General features: G+C 40.3%; 1 protein-coding gene across 11 annotated transcripts in view; it reads right to left on the bottom strand.

Moving 5' to 3' along the window:
• Pam (peptidylglycine alpha-amidating monooxygenase) overlaps positions 1–21655 on the bottom strand; it is a 287147-nt gene that overhangs the window by 161803 nt on the left and 103689 nt on the right. For all 11 annotated transcript variants that reach the window (XM_050153468.1, XM_050153470.1, XM_050153469.1 and 8 more), the window contains exon 2: positions 846–1227. In XM_050153468.1, coding sequence (XP_050009425.1) covers positions 846–940 — 95 coding nt within the window. In that variant the 5' untranslated portion in view covers positions 941–1227. The remainder of the gene's footprint in view (positions 1–845; positions 1228–21655) is intronic.

Here is a 21655-nt window from a genome sequence, read left to right as displayed (position 1 = left end):
GTCCAATAAAAACTAGAAGGTAACAACTCTCTAACAGCCTCGTCACCCAGAATCCCGTTATTAGCAATGAGCTACATAGAGCCAATCTGTAGGCAAAAGACAATCAAAGCGAATAAGCAGGGCACACTTAAAGTTCAGCTCAATAAAAGCCTGTAATACATATTTATTTCTACTTAATGAAGACGTTATCATCCTCACACGCACATTGATTTTTCTAGCGGTAGGACTATAACCCAGTAACATTCTGTCAACCATGAGGGTCCAACATTACCAATCAGAAGCAAACAACAAAACATCCCTAGCCACAATCTTGCTAAGAACAGTTACGTGAGGAAGAAATAAAGACTGCGATGTGAATTACAAATGTACAAGTACATAAATATTTCATATGGTAATTACGAGGTGCGTGTATACAGCTCGATATTTCCTAGTGAGCTATTACAGGCAATGATCTCCCCACCACCGATCTATCTTGATATTTTATTCCTCCAGCTGTTATATACAGGAAGGCATTCATGTCTAAACAGCTATTGGATAGTTTCTGAAATATTTCCCCAAGAGGGAGCGATTAGTTCTGAAAGTCACAACTTCTAATTGGAGTTCCAAAAGCCAGGGTAGCAGCCAGGGTACAGGACGAGGAATGGGCTTTATCGGCAAGGCGCACTTCAGAAGTTACTAAGGCTACAATTCCAAATCGTTTGGGGTAGGAAAAAAACCAACCTTGTAGAGACTTCCCTTCCCCAGGACCCTGGTTACCACAGTGACTACATTTCTAAAGGAGCATGTACCAAAACCACCCCAAGCACCTTCCTCCTGTAAAGGAAACAAACAAGCCAAACACGCACCTCTTAAAGACAGAAAGTGGGCTTCTGAAGGCCAGGCAGCTGCCTTGTAAGGCGAGCAGCAGCACCAGCAGCACGCTGCTGGCGCGTCCGGCCATGTCCGAGCTGGGGCCGGGCAGCGGGCAGCAGCCGGACCGGCGGGAGGGCAGGGCTGGCGGCCACTGCTACTTCATGGCCCCGGGCGACGCGCGGCCAGCCGGGTCCCCGGGATCTGGTCCCGGTGCGTGGGAAGCGGCGCTGGAGTCCGCTCCGCCCGCGGGAGCCGCCCGCCCTCCAGAGCGCCTTGAGCCCGGGGCGGCTGCTGGACGTGCGAGGTCCTTATCGCTCGCAATGACAGGGGCTGTGAGGGCTATCACGCAGACCCGCGTCACTCATCATTCGGAACCTGCAAAAATAGAAGCCGATAATGGATGACTAACACATTACAGCATTTGTCCTCAGCAAATCCCAGCCGAGGTTCTTTAATACACGAGGAGTTTCACAAGCTTGCGCCCAAGCCTGGGGAAAATGCTGGTCTGTTGATCTCTCTCCACCCCCGCGACAAGCCCCCTGCGACTTCACAGACCCCAAGAGAAGCCCCTGTCCTGCCTTAGCTTGCTCCTCCTCCCCTACACCCACTCCTGGCTTGTTTTTGTGCTTTTTTTGTTTTAAATTATTTTACTGTTGTTTAATTTTTACCCATTTCTTCCCTCTGCTTTTCCCTCCAATCCACCCCACTCTAAGGCTTTTTTTTTTTCCCCTCTATCTCTCTCATCTCACACAAAAAAAGTGCTCCAGACCTCGGTTCGATGTAAACAAAGTTATTTACTCAATCACAAGGAATATACCAGAGGGGCGAAAACAAAGCACTTAGAGACCATAATAATCAGGCAGAAAAGACGAGAACAAAGGCATTTCATGTATATGCACCGCAGGGCTACAGATGAGAAGAGAAAGAGGGGGCGACCCCCTGCCTGCACAAGCATTTCTCGGTAAGTAATTGCCCAAGTTCTCAGAATTACTTTAAAACAATCTAAAACTCTACAGTTAACATGATATGTGCTTTGCACATGCCCATTAAAAATCTGGCATGTAATATACAAGGCAATGATTTCTTCCTGATAACAGCATGTATACCCAAAGAGGCGCTCTCCTAAATAAAGTTGAGGAACTGATAACAGAATTAGAAAGGGGTGGGGAGTGGAGAGGGGAGGATCATAGCCGTCCTCCAAATCAAGTAGATCTATGAAGACGGTGGTGAAGAACTTCCCATCAATATGAACAGGAGAGGTGAGGGCTCAGGGAAGGATACTGTAAAACGAGGGCTGTTAAAATGAGAAAAGAAATAAAAGGAAATTAACAACTTTAAAAGAAGGTTCTAGATCAAGGTCCTCTTACGTTTCCTCTTCCTCTCCACACACTCCTCCCTCCCCCAGGTATGATTACGCAGCTGCAGAAAGAGACACGTACAGCTGGCTTTCCCTTTCAGTCTGAAACCCAACTATCTCACTATGGAAAGCAAGAATGCAACCCTACCAGACAGACTCCCAGGACCAGATCATGTCCCAGGCAATTGCAAATACCAAAGAGATTGTTTTCTGGAGCCTTAATTATACTCAATAAAATTTTACTGTCCACATTCTGTGAATACCACCTCTCTTACAGAAAAAGAGGCATGCTTCTGAATATTTCTGGCTGGTGGGATAGTCAAAATCATATCTTTGGCCCCGATACCGTGATTCCCTTTCCCACCCCTTTTGCAAGTGCCTAAGTTTGCATGCTTTTTCCTTAGGCTAATCTTAGCCAGTTTCTTCAAGGGGCCTTCAGGCTTAGGGGAAATTTCCCTCTGGTGTCTGCAGAAGCCACATGGAAAAAGTGTGACCTCCCAAGCTCAACCAGAGTAAACCCTAAAGTAATCAAGCTTTGACTTTACCAGTTGCTCTGAACGTTTGTCAGATTATGTATTGACTCTGAAAAGGATAGTCAATATTAATTTAAAATATATCATTCACATTGTGAAACTAACCTCTATAAAATAGACTTCTAAATCCTCATTTTAATACATAAATAGAAGATGGCTCAAACAATACCAAATCCGTTGATTTGATGAATAAATAACGTATAGCATGAGTCAGGGGCTGCGGGACACCGGCTTCAAGGTACAACTTTCCTTTAGCAAGCTGGGGGCTCTGAGTTCAATTGCTAGTACCAATAAATAAATGAAAGACAACTGGATAACTTAGACATTCTCCACAATACCACAATAGTATGTTAGCCTCTGAACTGCCCTCTAGGAATCAGGATATACTGAAGCTAAGACGTGTGTGTGTGTGTGTGTGTGTGTGTGTGTGTGTGTGTGTGTGTGTAAAATTAAGAACATAAATACTAACTGCATACTGAACAATAGTCATCATGGCCAGTATTATCTACGTTAAACACTACACACCAAATATAAATTAGCTACAAATTAATATCCAACTACCCCAGGGACGCTTGGGGCTCGCCAGCACCCAAGGATCACAGGTGATTTACATCAGCAACGACATTTTTAAAAGACTGATATTGTTTGTTTCTTTGCCTTTGGCTTCCTGTTTGAGACCAGCAACAAAACCCTTCAGCTCTGTCTGGCCTGCTGGGGATGGTTGTGCTGGTGTGGAAGGCTGTGCTATTCTTGTCTTTGCTCCCAACCAAGTACTGCACTGTCAAATGAGAACGCAGAGTATCCCCGAAGCTTTCTTTTCAAAAATATATACGTTAGAAAGGGAATTCTATTTCATTCAGAACCGCATTCAAGGACAGGCCTTGCTTTAGCAGCCAAGGAGGCTTGGAATTAAAGAAAACACTTGAAAACAAACTTATTATTAAAATTCCGTAATGGGAACACATTCTTAAGTACTAGCCTTGGAAATAAAACTCCACTTAACCGTTCAATTGATTTTATTACCTTTGATGTACCTCAACCACTACTTACAAAGAAGAGAATTGAAGCTGTGGGTAGAAGTGAGGATAACATCTTCAACCATAAATACAATGCCTTTTATTATAGAAAAGAAAGCTAATGGTGAGCCTTAAAACCTTTCAAAGATGGAGTGAAAATTATACTATGAAAGGAAAAAATGTTTGACCATTACCATTTCATTTTTATTTCCTGTTCATTCCTATTAATGTGCAAAAATGAAATATTCCTATTAATTGAATGAAATATTCACATTTTTTTATTTTAAAAATTTTTAAATTTCAAATTATATGTTCCTGAGATAACACATTTATTCATTCAAAATCCTTAGCTTTGTATATTGCACAAGACATTATGATACATATTTGGGCTTATAAGATGACTAGAGCTAAAAAGGGAAAATAATTTACTAAGGAAATGAGAATCTCACACAACTGATGGAAGAACTCTTCCTAGAGAAGAGCATAAAAGAGACTCAAGGATCTGAGAAATGGAGGCATCTTCAAGATGAAAGTAAAAGAGAAGTTCAACAGCATCTTCAGCAGAAGGCACAGCCTGGGCATTCCCAGTACAGGGGACCGCAGGAGCAAAGGGCCCGGGTGGGGGTGGGGGCAGAGGAAATGATGTGTTTGAGGGACAGTAATAAAAGCTCTGTCTCCTGGAGACAGGAAGTCCAGATGCACCATTTGCTCTGCAAGACAAAGCACATCTACTGTTTATATCTCCTTAATTTCACCGGGTAAGGATGATTTATAGTTTATGTCTGTGTGGATATTAATTCTAGAAGCAGATCATTAGGTAGTAAGTCGGGGCCGCACTGCAGGACCGTGAGATGAAGTGAGATCTTAGAGAGCGTTGACTGTTCTCAATAGCTCCATTGAACACAGAAAGAAGAAATCCCTGAAACCTGTACCTGGTTAAAGAATTAAACAGACATGCTGACTATTTGTTCATGGACTAATCTACTCAGTGGCTACTTGGAAACTGAAGGAAAACTATCTGGTATCTAGCTCTAGCTGACTGAGTGGGGTGAAAGTCTCTGGGTGCCTTAGTTTCTTCACCAACAGAAATGATCACATCGCCTACTTCGTAAGAGTAATTCGAGGAATAGGTGGATTAATCTCCTAAGGGCAGAGCCCATATGTACTAAAGGCTTGTAGTTATTGCTACTCCAAATACATATTCAGTACCATAATGTTGAGGACAGTGATAACCAAACAGATAAGCTCTTACTCTGATAGAAAGTCCTTTCTAGTGTGGGGAAGAATAGCTACTAAACTATGAATTTCATCTACTTTTAAAAACATTGTAGGAAGCTTCCTAGAATGACATGACTGAAGGATGGATTACCCATTCACACAGTAACCTGATTTCTGGGCAGTTATTCTTGAAGAAAACCTAAATGATGACACAGAAATGTCAACAAAGATATTTAATAGTACTGTTCAAAATAACAAAGAACTAGATGTCTTTTAATAGTAACAGTGGAAGCCACTGAAACGTACATCAAAAGCAGATTGCTAATACCTTTTTAGCTAAAACTTACAAAAGTTAGATATGAAGTATCCCTTTTAAAATGACAAGTTTCTATTTAAAGCCAAGAGCTCGGTTTATAACGCACTATTTTTCATTTCACATAACAAAAATTTTAAGAATCTCAGAGACATGTTCCAATTATAAGGCAAATAGTACTATTTTCTAAAACCATTCAACATGGAGTTACTGACCTGATGCTTCAACACTCGAGATACTTTAGCGAAATTTCTGTTTTAAAATAAGAACATCTGGGCTTGTGAGATGGCTCATGATATAAAGTCACTTGTTGCCAGGCCTGGAGACCTGAAGTTCAATCCCCAAGACCCACATCGAGAAGTCTAGCTCTCTACGTGCATATCCACACATACACAAGCATATATACACACAATAAATAAATAAATATTTCAACTTAAAAAAGTAAAAAAGTTAAACCTACTACATGGCCAGCAATTAGTGCTAGATATTAGCAGATAAAGGCCCTCATTCTGTAGTCTTCTTTTAAAGGATGCTTGAGTATCCTACAAAATAACAGCTGACTTCACCCAGTGTCATCTTTTATGATTGTACCATCAAAAGCCAAATGCATGTATAATATGCCATCTTATTGGCCACACAGATGATTGCCACCCCTGGAAGCTTTCATTACATGGCAAGAGGATTTTTGTCTTGCTAAGATCATGTGATTTTGACCATTTAATTCAGGTAGTCTTTCAACCCATGTTTCTACTGTAAAGTTACTATTTTCACCTTTAATTAATGTATTTGGAGGTTATTTTTATTTTACAGGTATTTACTTTTTCATCAGACTTGCAGTTTCTTTTACTTACTACATCACCATGGGCTCATGGATCCCTGTTTTCATCAGTTACTGTCTTTATGTCCATTACTTAGATGTTAGCTGTCTCAGTTGTAGTCCTTCAGAGTCATTGTGTCCCTTTGCCATTTGCCCATCATTCTTAGAATATTAGAACTTTCCTGTCTTCATTCCACTGGGTCTTTGTTGACATTTCAAGATGGACTATACACCTTATTTGGATTCTGATAGTGCCATATGATTTATGTGAATCTGAAATGCCCTCCAAAGGGCTAGTGTGGCACTCCTGGAAGGTGGTAGAACCTTAACTTTAAGAAGTAATGCCTAGGTTCAAGTCTCTTAATTAAGATATATACTTCCCTGCTCCCATATCCACCAGGTGCTCAGGGCGATGTCCCCAGTTAGTTCCTTGGGCAGCTGAGGATAGGGAAGCTGAAATGGCCCTATCCTATAGCCATACTGATGAATATCTTGCATATCACCATAGAACCTTCATCTGGCGATGGATGGAGATAGAAACAGAGACCCACATTGGAGCACTGGAATGAGCTCCCTAGATCCCAATGAGGAGCAGAAGGAGGGAGAACATGAGCAAGGAACATGAGTGAGGGGTGCACCCACCCCCACTGAGACAGTGGGGCTTATCTATTGGGAGCTCACCAAGGCCAGCTGGACTGTGACTGAAAAATCATGGAATAAAACCAGACTATCTGAACATGGCAGACAATGAGGGCTGATGAGAAGCCAAGGAAAATGGCACTGGGTTTTGATCCTACTTCATGTTCTGGCTTTGTGGGATCCTAGCCAGTTTGGATACTCACCTTCCTAGACCTGGATGGAGGAAGGAGGACCTTGGACCTTCCTCAGGGCAGGGAACCCTGACTGCTCTTTGGACTGGAGAGGGAGGGGGAGAAGAGTGGGGGTATGGGGAGAGGAGTGGGAGGGAAATGGGAGGCTGGGAGGAGGCGGAATTTTTTTTTCAATAAAAAAAATAAAAAATAAAAAAATTAAAAAAAGAAGTAATGCCTAAAGAAAGTCCTGGGTATCTGAGTACAATAAGGCACTAAAGGAGAGGTTCCACATCTTTTCTCTTTCTGTCCTGTGTTCTGAGCCACGAAGTAAATGGCTGTGCTCTACAGCACTCCTCCTGAGAGGTCTGCTGCCTCACCACAGGCCCAAAAGCAACCAAGCAAACCTACTGTCGACAAATGCCTGTCCCTGTACAAAGAAATTATCTCAAGTACCTGATACACCAACAGAAAGCTGATGGAAACACCACGTCACCGATCCAACCACCTTCATATTTCCTTCCTCCTGTAGGGCTCTCTGGTACCCTGTGCCTGTCCCATTATCTCAGTGACTACCCTGCTGCACTCTAACTAATGGCGTTAGGATTGTATCATCCAAGAATGGAAAGGTAGGAAAGTTAATTTTGATAAAGCAAATTATAAGAAGCAAATGCATGTATTTAAAAAAGCAGAGATACTCTAACTTAGACTATTGTATTTCAAGTAGTATTTTTACATGAAGGGGTGAGGGGGCTATCGCTTTCTGTGAACATGCTTTTGAAAGATAAATCTAAATTTAATTTTCATCACCTAGGGTTTCTTTTGCAATCACAAGAAAACAGGGCTATTTGTGCCTCTAAAAAATATATCTTTCTGAATGAGTCTCTTCAGATTTCAGTTCATAGGTTATCAGAGTTAGGTCGTGTTTAGGGAAAACAACAACAGACTCTTCTTTGCTGCAGACTAAATGTTACGGTGACTGTACAGCTGAGGTGCAATGTCCCTACAGCCCAGCACTATAGACATATGGCTGCAGAACCCTCTGATGTGCAAAGCTGTCCTGTGTGTCACCAGATGTTTAGGCATCGCCTTGGCCTTCACCCACTGGAAGCCAGCAGTGCTCCTCTGAGCTGCGGCAGCCAAAAATGTCAGCAGACATTGTCAAATGCCATCCGAAGTGTAACATAGCTCTGCCTGAGAATTTCTGTTGTAGTTCATTAAGATGGAGTTTAATTTGTTAACCAAGGCAATGTCATTTCTTTTTAATGCACATAACAGCCTAAAACATATTTATGAATATAGAACTTCGAAATCATTTTAAAACAATAGAAAATAACATTTGTTTCCACATTATCTCACTAAATTCTGAGGTTTGGGTTATCATTTCTCTTTTCTAGATGAGAGATTTAAGGATCAGAAAAATTAATTTATCTTTTTTAATTATATAGTGGTAGAGCTTGAACTCCAATCCTGACTTTCAGATTTCGGCATCTATGCTTTTTCCTCATAGAAATCAATAGAAAATGGACCCTTAACATTTACAAAGGATGCTCTCTTTAAATACAAATTAATAAGTAAATCTCTGAATACTGTTTTCTAATAAAATCATTATAGTCCATGTTTATTGAGAAGTTATTATATCCAGGTCATCTGTAGTAGGCACTTCATAGCGTTTTAGTTCATTTTAATTCTCAGTGCAGCTCTATGAAGTTTGTGTGGCCACTGCTGTTTCACAGAAGTGGAAAACTGGAATGTGGCGAGGACTGGCAATCCTCAGAGTAGACAACCAGGATATAAGCATGGCACTCCCGCTCACAGCACACTTCAAGTCATTAGCTGCTCAGCTGCACAAGGTAAACTATCCTTGCACTCATTCGTTTAGTGGGAAGCAGCAGCGTTTCCTCTTACAGCCTTACAGACATTGCTCATTTAGTTAGCCAGCACAGAAGGAAACAAGGCGAAAGGCAAATGGCCATGCTTCAGAGTTGACGCTAAAGCAGGTTATGTGTGGCTTACAGGGATCTTCTCAACTGCTTCCCAAAACTGGAGTAAATGTCTCCAAATTTCACCTCAAAGTCAGATTTCCATGGCAACAATCAGCTGTGCCAAGTAGTCGTCTTTTAGTCAGGCTGGCAATCAGGAGTGCTAGTCTCCACTGCTCCCTACAAGTTCTCAGACCTCAAAGTCAGGAGTTGTTTTCCCTGTCACTCAGCATGAACATGCAATCATTATGGTTATCTTTTCATTTTCATTTTCTTTTTTTTATACCTAGCCCAGTCTTCCCACTTACTAGCTGATATCATAAAATCACTTATGCTATGATCATTGATGTTTGGGGTTATTTTCTTTATGGAGGAAGGGAAAATGCACGCTAGATACAGCATGAAGTTTATCATCTATAAATGCTAAATCAATCTCCTCCTCGTTTCCATTAGCAAAACACGAGATTGGTGGCATCATATCCTATTGGATATCTTTGAGAGTCATTTTTCCTAACATGGTGCCACTCTGAAGTCTTTGTTTGCAAGTCAAAATGGGCTTGATATCTGTTAGAATATATATGCTAAAAGGTCCCAGAAGTATCACTCAAGCATGGGACCACTGCACTTAGAAATTGCCAACAGCATCTCTCTCTCTCTCTCTCTCTCTCTCTCTTTCTCTCTGCCCGTCTATCTATCTATCTATCTATCTATCTATCTATCTATCTATCTATCTATCTATCTATCTATCTATCTATCATCTATCCATCTATCTATCATCTATCTATCTATCTATCTATCTATCTATCTATCTATCTATCATCTATCTATCATTTACAGGATCTACACCAGATGTGCTTTAAATGTCTGTTAGTCATCAAATGATTTTGTTCTGAAAAAACATTTTGAGGAGAAAATAGCGAGAGGTATAATTCTTGGTGAAATTTCACAGCTTTGACTAATATAAATATTACTTGTGAGCACACACATCTAATTCAGTGTCAACATGTTTTACTCTACAATCCCTGGATTTCAAGCAGTACTGCCCTGCAGTTCTATGGGCTGCACTGGTTGGTACTCAAGAGGCTGTGAACCAGCATGGAAAAGCATTAGCAGTGTCTGATGACGTCACAGTGGTGGAACTAGTCTTGGTATCTTACTCATCTGTCCCCCATGTAGTTTGCTGATTTATAAGCATAGAATTTAGGTTTCGAAAACTAAGAACAATTCCCCACCTATGACATCACTTGCATCTTAAACAACGTCCGTGTTGAGTGAATAGACAGTCTGTTAACTGTTTCACAGCAATTTAGTACAGAGATTTCTGGACTAAATGATTTCTGCCCTAACACAAGGGACCAGATTCATAAGCTATCTCAAAGATCACTTGGGAAATTAATAAATTTGCTTCTTCATCCTCAGTGAATTTTCCAGGAAGTCATCTGAAACTAATACCAATGATCTGACTAAATTTCAAATGTCAGTTTGGTTATTTCAATAAAGGATGAATCACCGAACAACCGACTCACACAGGTATTAAAAGATTAAGAAGTTTTGCACTGCCCGCTTCCTTTGAGGGTCTCCGTGTTAGCAGTTTAATCTACATAAGAGGAAGTTAGAATGCCACAGAGGGACGTGGCCTGTTGAGTTTAAAGCAAATGTTAGCACACTGGACTCCTGAGGATGTGGTTCAAAGTCGGGGACCTGCTGTCCTTGGGTTCTCTTGCTGTTAGTCAATACATTTTTAATGAGATGCTTATGACTTTTCCTATTTATTGCTCTACCTTCTCAGGCTTATACCTGAAGCACTGGCCTCACCACTTCGTTAAAAGCTTCCTAATAACTTTAGAGGCAGGAGTTAAAACTACACCTTGGAGACTGGCTCAGACTTAGCCCATGCACTTACAGAATAAATATTCTTTGTTTTTATGTATCTATTGAAAAAAAAAGAACGAATCTCTTTTCGCTTCTCGTGTTCCTCAGAAGGATTTTTCTCCCACAGCAGTGACTGCTATTTGCAAACTATTCTTTTGTTTTCCATTTCAAATGTTTGAATCCTTACAAGAGAATGGCCATAAATATAGCTCTTCCTATTGTAAAGTTTTGCTCTTCTTTTCCTCCAGCGTCTCAGCTGTATAATTATAGTGTTCAAAGTGAAATCTATAATCGTATATTGCCATTACATAATTGAAAACTTATGGGAGTTTTTCTTAAAGATCACAGAAGAATGTCAAAACATTTCCTCTCTTATATAATTCTGTGTAACTGGGTTTACAGTAACCTAAAAGAATCAAACAAAATATGCACTACGCACTGCCCACTCAGTTTCTCAACTATGCAATTTGTGCGTCACTATCAAAAGTGCACCGCTGAACACAGTTGCCCCGGAAACACAGAAGCTACAATAAAGTTCAGATTAATCATAAGATGACCATCTCGATTTTTTTTAAAGTATGCAATTCACCAGTGGAAGAGGCACAGCATAATAAAGTGGCGTGGATGCAGATTTTAATTTCTAGTCCATATTAATCCCAGTTTTCTTTGATCAGCCTCCCCAAACTCCCCATGAACCATCAGCGGAAGAACTTCATAATTTTCTTCTGCCTGAAAATGATCAAAGCGTTCTGATGTTTCTTTGAGGCTGCTGCACAAACAGGTCATTGCCAGTAAACTGTTTCTTGCTGTCTTGAGCTTAGGAAGAAGTGGTTCCCTTTCACAAGACGCTTACAGAACGGCTTTGCTCTTTCCTGCCTTTAATCCTCTTTACAAGGTTTCCCAGAGCGAACTGCAATACACCTGACACTCCAAGGAAAGCTCAGAAAAAGAAGATGCCCATGAGCCTCCAAGCCTAAGAGAACACTAGGTGCAGTTCCAGCGGTATCATTCCAGACGCAGGCCTGAGCAGACCTAGTTCATCTCTCTTGCCTTCTCTCAGCATTACCCAAGTGATGGCTCTGATACTGAGTTTTAACTAAGCATTGGGTTTTCAAGTCACGGAAGAAATAGAGAGAGGTAAGACTATGTGGAAAAGTGATTCCTACCATTAAAGAAGGAAAATTCCCTTCAAAAAATGAGGGCATTTATGGACCTATACATGAAAACGAGGACACAACTAACCAGCCAGCATTTAACATTGCATGCAGGAGGCAGCACTTTAAGTATTCTGCGTGCATGATGTGTTTTAATTCTCACCATATCCTGTGAGCTGTTTCCCTGTGTTCTCCACTCCACAGATGCGGGAACTGAGAAGTTAAAGAACTTGCTTCCCTGTTGTGAGGTGAGGTATAGGGATGGAAATTCAGGTTTAGCTGACTTAAGAGGCAGGAACTGTTGTCAGCCGCCACGCCACCCTTGATATAGATTACGTCTCTGGTATTATAAGATAATACATGAAAGCTAACTTAACAATAACTGCTTGAGCAATGCTCCTAAGTGAATTCATTTTTGATCACGCATAATTAAAATCAACAGTACACCTAGGAATAAGATCTGCTAATTGTTTCATATAGTAAATCTCAGCAACCCCTCTCCCCAACTCTTGCGGAATCTGTGAGAAAAAGCTAATGGTATGAAACAGAGGGCAAAAATATTAGATCTGGAGTCATAAAACATGGGTCCAAGCCTTAATTTAGTAATCTACTTCACAGTGGCTTAAACTGAGGGCTGTGGTAAATGGTCCATCAAACGTTCTTAAAAGAGACAAAACAATTGGAGCCAATTCTGAAGAATAAAGCGATGGTGCAATCATAATCTCATATTAGGGTTTCAGATTCAGCTTTATCAGTAGATAAAACAGAAAGCCTCTCTTTGATCTTCCTAATTTAGCACTACTCATTCTGAATCTATTTATAGTTCATCTTCAAGTATCTTTTCAGATAATAGAACATGTTCAGACAGCAGACACTTTACAATTACTGAAGAGTCGAGAAAACGCACGGCATGAGTACCCAATTCAAACAACATTCTTTTTAATCCAAGTGTGTGGATTAAACTAGGTGGGGGTAGGGGGGACAAAGGGAGTAACTCTGTCAGCCAAAGTTAAAACCATTTGATTAACATGGTCAATATCATTCCAATTTATATTTCATAGTATATTCCGCAACTTTCAACCATTGTGATCGAACACCTCAAACAACTGCAAAGGAGGATATCGAGGCTTACAGCCCATCAGCTGTGACATGGTCTCACAGTTTTGTATCTGTGGTAATTCAGAACATCCTGGTGGGAAAGGAGCGGCAGAGCAGGGCTGCTCACTCATGGCATCTGAGAAACAACCAGAGCAGAAGGAAGGAGCCAGGGTCACCAGGACCGCCACAAGGGCATGCCCTCAATGACTTACGTCTTCAACTATGTCCTACCTCCTCAAGTTTCCACCACGTCCCAGAGCTCCATCACTTGGAATGTGCTTCATCATGCAGCCTTTGAAGGACATTTAAGACCAAAGCAAAATACTAGGAAATTATCAATAGTAAATTAAAATCAGTAACCAAGATTTTCATTTGGTGTGCAAGAACTCACACATAATTAATAAGTCACAAGTTTCTGTCTCATGACAAACTCTATAGACTCTGAAGCACAGATCCAACTTGCCCAAGCAATCAGGAGTAGAGAAGACACAGTTATGTTCTAAACACAGTTAGGTATGTCTGGAACAAACAGAATATGGAATGGTAGACCAAACCAAGTTCTTGGAATTTAAATGAGGTAAGAGGATTCTTACTAGTGAAACTTGCCTATTTCCCAAGAGCGGTACTGTTGACTAAGGCATTTAGTGGGATGCAATGCCCTGGACGGCCCCTGCTAGAGAAGCACTGAGGGCCTTAAGGGTGATGATGGTCACTGTGATTCACTTGATTCTGTTGAACTAAACACTTATTACTAAAGAGATGGTTGTTTAAGTTATTTTGATGGAAAATAGTTGTTTTGATATGAAATATTAAAAATCGGAATATCTGCACAAATTTAAGTGTTTTAAAATTTGTTTTCCATTATAACTTCAATAATATGCTTTTAATGATCCCATCCAGGTTACTTTGAAATGACACATGCCAAAAGATTTATTAAAGACCTTAACTGTAGGGACTCTGTGGCTTTACATGCAAATTCATAGATATTAAAAATGATGGATTTAGACGAGTTCTAAAATGAACTAAGGGCTAAGGATGTAGCCTAGTGGTTTCAGTCCACAAAGTCTGCTTTGATCTTTATTAACACCAGAAAAAATACACTACAGTCATTCAGCAGTACCCCCAATCAGACTTAATTAGAATATACATAAGGAAATCATCCACATATAATAACATTTTTAGAGATTTCTTTTTTACTTTATTCAATATTATTGGCCTGTCATTTGAAGTCTGAATGTCTGGTGAGGTGACCGACTACCTCATTGACTCAGGAACAGATGTCACATGAGAAAGCAGCTTCTAGATTGGCTACTTATAATCAAGTACACATCTAGAAAATTCTGATTATATTGTGCTGATTTTTGCTCTTTGGGCTCCCACCAAAGACCTTTGTTTTATTTCCCAACAGCTTCGACTTTGATTAAATACAAATGATAAGTGTTAAAGATGGATGAATGTAAAGCCGAATATGAGTGGGATTTTGTAAGCTGTTGGAAAACACACTTTAAATTGTTCATTAAATAAATTAATGTTAAGGGTGAAAGGTGTAATTCTTTGTTCTATAAAAATACAACACTATTTCCTTAAGTGTCTTTTGGCCACTTGGGGTTTTTCTGTTGAGAATTCGCTGTTTAGACGTGTACCCCATTTTTTAACTGGATTATTTAGTATTTCGAGATCTAATTTTTTGAGTTCTTTATATATTTGAAGATCAGTCCTCTGTCTGTGTGGGGTTGGTAAAGATCTTTTCCCATTCAGTAAGCTGTCTTTTTGTCTTACTGACTCTGTCCTTTGCTTTACAGAAGCTTCTTAGTTTCAGAAGGTTCCATTTATTTACTGTTGCTCTCAGTGTCTGTGCTACAGGTATTATATTTAGGAAGTGGTCTCTTGTGCCCATGCATTGAAGGCTACTTCCCGCTTTCTCTTCTATCAAGTTAAGTGTGGTCAGATTTATATTGAGGTCTTTAATCTATTTGGATTTGAGTTTTATGCATGGGGATAAATATGGCTCGATTTTCATACTTCTACATATTGACATTGAGATATGGAGAGCAAGGAAAGAGATTAGATATCTTGATTGAGGGAAGACATTATGGGGGTAGCAAGAAACTTGGCACTAGAAATTCTGAGGACTCCATAAAGATGACCCCAGCTAAGACTGTAAGCAATAGAGGAGAGTGTGCCTGAACTGGCCTTGCCTGCCCTGTAGTCAGATTGATGACTATCTTACATGTCACCATAGAACCTTCATCCAGCAACTGATGGAAGCAGAGGCAGAGATCCATAGTGGAGCAGTGGGCTGAGTTCCCAAAGTCCAGTCGAAGAGAGGGAAGAGTGATAATATGAGCAAAGGGGTCAAGACTATGATGGGGATACCCACGGAAACAGCTTATGAGAGCCCACCAATTCTGGCCTGACAGTGAGGGAACCAGCATAGGACCAAACTCTGAATGTGAGTGACAGTTTTATGGCTGGGAAGACTGTGAGGCCACTGACAGTGAGACCAGAATTTATCCTTACTGCTTGTATTTGCTTTTTGGAACCCATTCTCTTTGGAGGAATACCTTTCTCAGCCTAGATATAGTTGGGAGGGCCGTGGTCCTGCCTCAAAGCAATGTTCTAGACTTTGTTGACTCCCCATGGGAAGCCCTCTCTGAGGAGTGGATAGGGAGTGGAAATTGGGATTGATATGTAAAATGAGAAAAGATCTTTTTTTTTAATTAATTTAAAAATACAGCACTAAAATGTGCTATATTTTTCTTAAGTACCACAGAGCTATTTTGACATATTATAATAGTATTATTAATTGCTTTGTTCTGAATTAGCCAAATCAATATTTTAAAATGGCCTACTTCTTTTTTTATTCAGAAACTTCATAGTTATGTCATTACCTTTTCACAAAATATTAAAATTTTGCTTGTTATCAAAGAAGTCAGGATTTTAGTACATTTTTATCTTAATCAAATACTAATTTTAAAATCACAAAAAATGAATTAAGCGGTAGTGTTATTTGCCTGAAAGACTAAAACTTACAGTAAAGCTTTCGCTTTCCTTTTGATATTTGAATGACTATTGGTACAGCACTGTAATGAGAGGCTCATTAGCGCTTCCTTTGTTATATAAGACAAAAACGCAGTAGAAGGGAAAGTTTTCACTGAGTTACAATTATCTCTCAAGGACATAGCAAATGAGAAATCATTAAAAATATTTAAATTTAATTAGGCAACATGCTCCAATATATAATAAAAACACTTATGGATATAAACTAAGCATTTCATTCACGTTCCTGAAACCTTCTGTATTGGACTTTTTTTTTCATAAGAAGAAAGTCAACATGAATTAATAAGACGAGATAAAAATTCTACAGAGGAACAATGGCATGTTTGTCCATATAAGGTTGTACTTTTTAAACTAACTGGTGAATATATCTGATTAATGAGCGGGGTCCCCCACAATCAACCTTAGGAATTCCCAACTCCAGTTTCCCACTCCATCAGCAGATCGTATTAGCACATTATCCTGTTTCCCCCACATAAATCTGTCAATGTTGAGAATGAATGGTTAGCTTGTCCGTAGCACTGATGCGTTCCTGTTGTCCTGTTTCTCTTTTCCCACAGTTTGCCAAGGCCTACCCTCAAATCATGAACTCTTCAGGCCAGCCCAGTACAGGCAGAAGAGCATAGGAAACTATCAGAGAACATGTCTGACCATATGCCTCCTTAGCAATTTTTCTTTGGGCATATAGGATGCCTGGGGAGCTGTGGACAACACCAAAATCAGGCCAAAGGAATCAACTATGCCCAAATAATCACCACTCTGATTTTTACCTGGCTGTGGCTAAATTAGATTCTCTAGAAAGCACCTAAGATTTTCTGTCCTTGCGACTCCTTCCCTGAATTTGGGTCAGCCCCCTGCCTTCTACCTTCAGACCCACCTTCTTTCCACACTCTCTTTTCTGCCAGGGGCTTCAGCTGGCAACAGTAGAACCAGACCTTTCACAGTACAACCTGGTTTGCTTTCCCTCAGCCTGCCCCACAGAGTAATCTGAACTGGAGATCTCGTGGCAGCTAGACCGCTCTTCTGTCCCCACATTCCTCTTCCTCATATCACCATTCTGCTTTTGGCCCCCCACCCTCATCGCCCCAAGTCAGACTGAATTTCCCAACTGTCTTATTTTTGTACTGCAATTAATTGTAGGACATGCCCAATATGAGTCTTTTCCATAAAGTATTATCAGATTTGTGTTAAGGATAAGGAATTAAAACCTTTTGGGCCTTTAAGACTTCTTTTTCTTTTCTTTTTTTTTTAAATTTATTTATTCATTAAAGATTTCTGCCTCCTCCCCGCCACGGCCTCCCATTTCCCTCCCCCTCCCCCGATCAAGTCCCCCTCCCTCATCAGCCCAAGACTTCTATGGAAATATTTTAACCCCTTCCTCCACCAAACAAAGCCTTTATTTACATAAAAGCCCACTGCTCCATTCTAGGAATCTGAAGGCCTGGAGCAGTGACACTTTCTCCTTGTGGGGAACTCACACACTCACCACCTGAGTCAGACTAAAAAGCAAATTCACTTTCTGTCTCGATGCCTTTATTCTTCAGAGCATACCCTCTTAATCAAGAGGAACATTTATTTACTTGTCCGGACCTTCAGCTGAAGTTGCAGTCTCTTTAAGATTCTGAGCTTATTTATAACATAAAGAAGGTGCTTGGGGACTGTTACCCCAAAATATGACACTCGGTATGACGATTATTTGAAATGTAAGGAGTTCACCAGCAAGGGTTAGTAGACGCTTCCTCACCATGCAGTGGTGGTGCACGCCTTTAATCCTGCACTTGAGAGGCAGAGGCAGGCAGATCTCTGTGAGTTCGAGGCCAGCCTGGTCTACAAGAGCAAGTTCCAGAACAGGCTCCAAAGCTACAGAGAAACCCTATCTTGAAACAAACAAACAAGAAAAGACCTCTTCTTGTACCTCTTCCCTTGGCTGTTTTAAGGCAGAAAACACTGCGGTTCCTTCCTTGATTCTACTTTAAAAAACGGAGTCTGTATCAAAAAGTTAAGACTTTTGTGATGCACTCTTGATTTTGGTCCCAAAGAGAATCATTTACAAACCATAAAGTTCTCTGTTGGCCAACCAGACTGTTCAAACCCACACGGGTCTCCCACAGACTGTTCTCCCAGTCCCTAGAAATCCCCCGTCTTTCCCTGTTCTCTCCCCGCTAGAAACAGTGGAATTCAAACTTCTTAGTATTTCAGACACTACTGGGGTTTCCTCCATGCTGCAATGTTCACCTTTTGACTATAAATATGCATGTTTTGCCTTTATTTCATACTGTTATTTTGTTGTGTCAACCCTTCAGAAGGCAGATTCCCTTCTGTCTAGGGAAATCACAAATGCTAGCCACTAAATAGTCAAGTGACTTCGGTGGTCAGTGAAACAGGAATATGAAGGAGCTGTGTTGTAAAAATCAATGTGTAACTGACCAGTGTTCTAGTGATGTCCCATTAGCCTGAACCTAGACCCATTACAGAAACTGGATTTAGAGAGTAGCCAAATATTTACATTTGTGAAGCAGAAGAGAAAGATAACTCTACCCGGGAAATATAGTTATCTACCAACTTCTTGGAAGAGTAGAGGCTTATCCAGATGTTTCTACAAGTCATCCAGAGGCCAGGCTGTAGATTTCACCAAGTATCCCTGCTTCTGTACACGGTCTGCTGAGACCTTACAGAAGTTCTCCTTTAACCTAGTGAGTTCAGAGCCTCACCCATCCCCCTCCAACTGTCACATCCTGCACCAAGCAAGCAATCACGTACTGAAAAACTCAGTGAGTGCTACACAAATTAACAGGACCAAGAGATGCAAAGAAATACATCTTAGAGTCCTTCAAAGTCATAAAATAAGGTCATAAATAAATACACACACATATTATATAATGTTTTGGAAATAGTGATAATTTTTAAATGATCTTTTAATACATTTATATACATACAGGTAAAAGTACCAAAAAACCTATGACAAACACAGGAGTCCTCTGCTCAGCTCTCTGAGACCCTGCTCATAAGATGTAAGTCCTCACCAGTCTCAGCAAACTGTTATATTTGCCTTCATTCCTCCAATGGGTTCAAATTCTGGTGTACATACAAAAGTCTATACATATTCGTTTTTCACTTACTTCAGAGGATGACAGGTTTGATCTCCTAGCTCCCCTTCCCACCTTGCCAACTTTTCAATAAAGCATTATCAAACTAGTTTGGTTCTATTGGCATTTAATTTGCAAGATCTAAATTAACTTTTCTCTACTAGGCAAGTAGTGGCCTGAGATAGTTCCTTTCTCCTGCCTTCTTTTTACTAGAGCTCTGCCACTGGATAAGGTCTTGAGCCAATGCTGGAAGCTGATATCGTTATCCTAGCTTCATCCTCATGTTGCGTGTTTAGAGGTGCCTGCCGATTCCTCTGGGAATTTTAAATGCACTGGCTTCCTGGTTTGTGACAGTTCTATTATTGAAATTTTAGGAGTTGTTCTGTTTTCTCATAATTGTAACATATCTCAATTTCTCTTACCTGCTCACTCTGTTTTCTAGATTTATATCTTCCTGTTATCTGTCCCTCCTCATATCATTAATTTCTACTAAAAGCACCCACTCCCTCCATCTCTCTCTCTTCTCCCCCAACTTCTTCTCTTGCTCTTCTGATTCCCCTTCAAGCCAAAGCCCCCATAAGAGACCAAGACTGCTGGATGTGCATTTGCATTCCAGAGAGATACGCCACTAATAAGCTACTTGATACCACTCTGGAAGATGATTTTCCACAGGGCAATAGGCACACAGAGAGGCTGCCTTTCCACCCCATGTGTTTTTAATTCTTTAGAGAACAAATATTCTATCCTGAGAGGGTGAAATATGTAGCCAGTGTTGTAGGAACAGCAGAGAAGGTAAAGGCTGGAAACAGTTCTCAGGTTAGCCCCTTTTTAACCATATGTGGAAACCCTACCATTCAAATATCAGTAGGACAAAAGCTTGAGACTATTTTTGTCTGGAGTTCTACCTAATAAGGTATGTAAAAAACATCCTCCAACTACTGTAAAGCCAAATACACACACACACACACACACACACACACACACACACAAAACAAATTTAACTAATTTAGAAGCAAACCAAACACTGTCACAGACAGCAAACTCAACATTCCCAAATAAAGCTGATACCTGCATCAGCCAATTAGGCAACTCCTCTATTTTTACATCTGTGTCCCTCTTAATAAAAGCACTACTCTTTGACTTGTGCATTGCTCTTGGATCAAATTAAGCTCAGGTAATTTGATCCACATTTTTCTCATAAAAACTATTCTCCATATCTTGGCATGGCCAAGACCTGAGACTTGGTGTTTGGGGCAGGTTTGCTTGCTTTTGCTAGTGTTCACTCATGACAAACCCTTAGCTGAGACAACTCTTATTGTATTGGATTTGTAGTCCTTGTTATGTTTCTAAATCAGGCATTCTTCCTTTATTTGCTAGAGACTCCCTGCTAGGCTCTTTATCCTTGTACTTCTTTAACTTTTAATCCTGCCAACATTGTATTTAGAAGGTAAAGATGAGAATCACATACTCAGCTTGCCAGATGGAACATGATGTTCTAGAGATACACATCTAAAGGAGATTATCTGTAGATTGTCCGGTTTGCTTCCTTCACCTAACTGCCAAAGGAAGAGTCAAGAGTACGTGCTCAGTTCCAAGTTGCTTCTTCAAGTTAACAGAGAGCTAGGTGTAAACTATTATCTGTCCTCTCAGTCTAGTTTCTGTCTATGGGGAACATTTCTCTATGGGGAAAAAAAAAAACATGTTCTGGAAATTAAAAAAAGGAATATTCCATTGAATCATCCATTAATTATATAATCAAAAAGAAAACCAGCTTCTCAGTGGAGCATGTGCTGAACGCCATGTGTTAAAACAATAAGCACCAAGGTATTGAGAGGCCAGGTTGACCCTGAGGGCTAGGCTAATTTTAAAAGGTTCCATGAGGAAGTTGAGTATTGCAGCAGGCATTTAGGTAAAAGTTGAACAGAGGCAGTGTGCTTGAGTCAAAGAGTTTGTGAAGAGTTCGGAGCGATCATGTCACAGAACTTCAACAAGCCACGAGGGAAACCACTCCTGCAAAGTAGCCTTTGCCACCAGGCATTCTGACAAGTGACCCAGGCCACACACACCACAGAATGACAAATTGAGACCACAGGGAATCTTAATGTCTGTCAACTGCTTCGTGGACACAACAGGTTCTTTTTCAGTGTCGGTTCTATTTACATTATAGAATAGTTCCAAAGTACCTACCCTAAAACTTACGGCATTGACTTAAATAATTCTAGGAGAGATTCAGTGTTTAATGGCTTAAAAGATCAATTCAGAACAAAAATATGAGTACGTTTATTAGAACTTTAAAATTTTCACTGAATGTCACTAACAGCCACAATTTTGACGACTTTCCCTACGCTGCATGTCAAAAGATACAGAACACAGGAAATGCACTTCAACAGCTGACAAATACTTGAAACAATTCCTTTTTGTTGGGAACTAAATTTTCTTTGGTTTGCTATAAACAAGACTGGTAGAACCCAGTAGCAGCTTTTATTTTATT

The sequence above is a fragment of the Alexandromys fortis genome, unplaced genomic scaffold, assembly GCF_014885135.2.
Source record: "Alexandromys fortis isolate MF-2015 unplaced genomic scaffold, M_Fortis_MF-2015_v1.1 scaffold_61, whole genome shotgun sequence".
Classification (NCBI taxonomy): domain Eukaryota; kingdom Metazoa; phylum Chordata; class Mammalia; order Rodentia; family Cricetidae; genus Alexandromys; species Alexandromys fortis.
The sequence above is the reverse complement of the archived record's forward strand: the minus strand, read 5'-3'. Positions and strand labels throughout refer to the sequence as shown.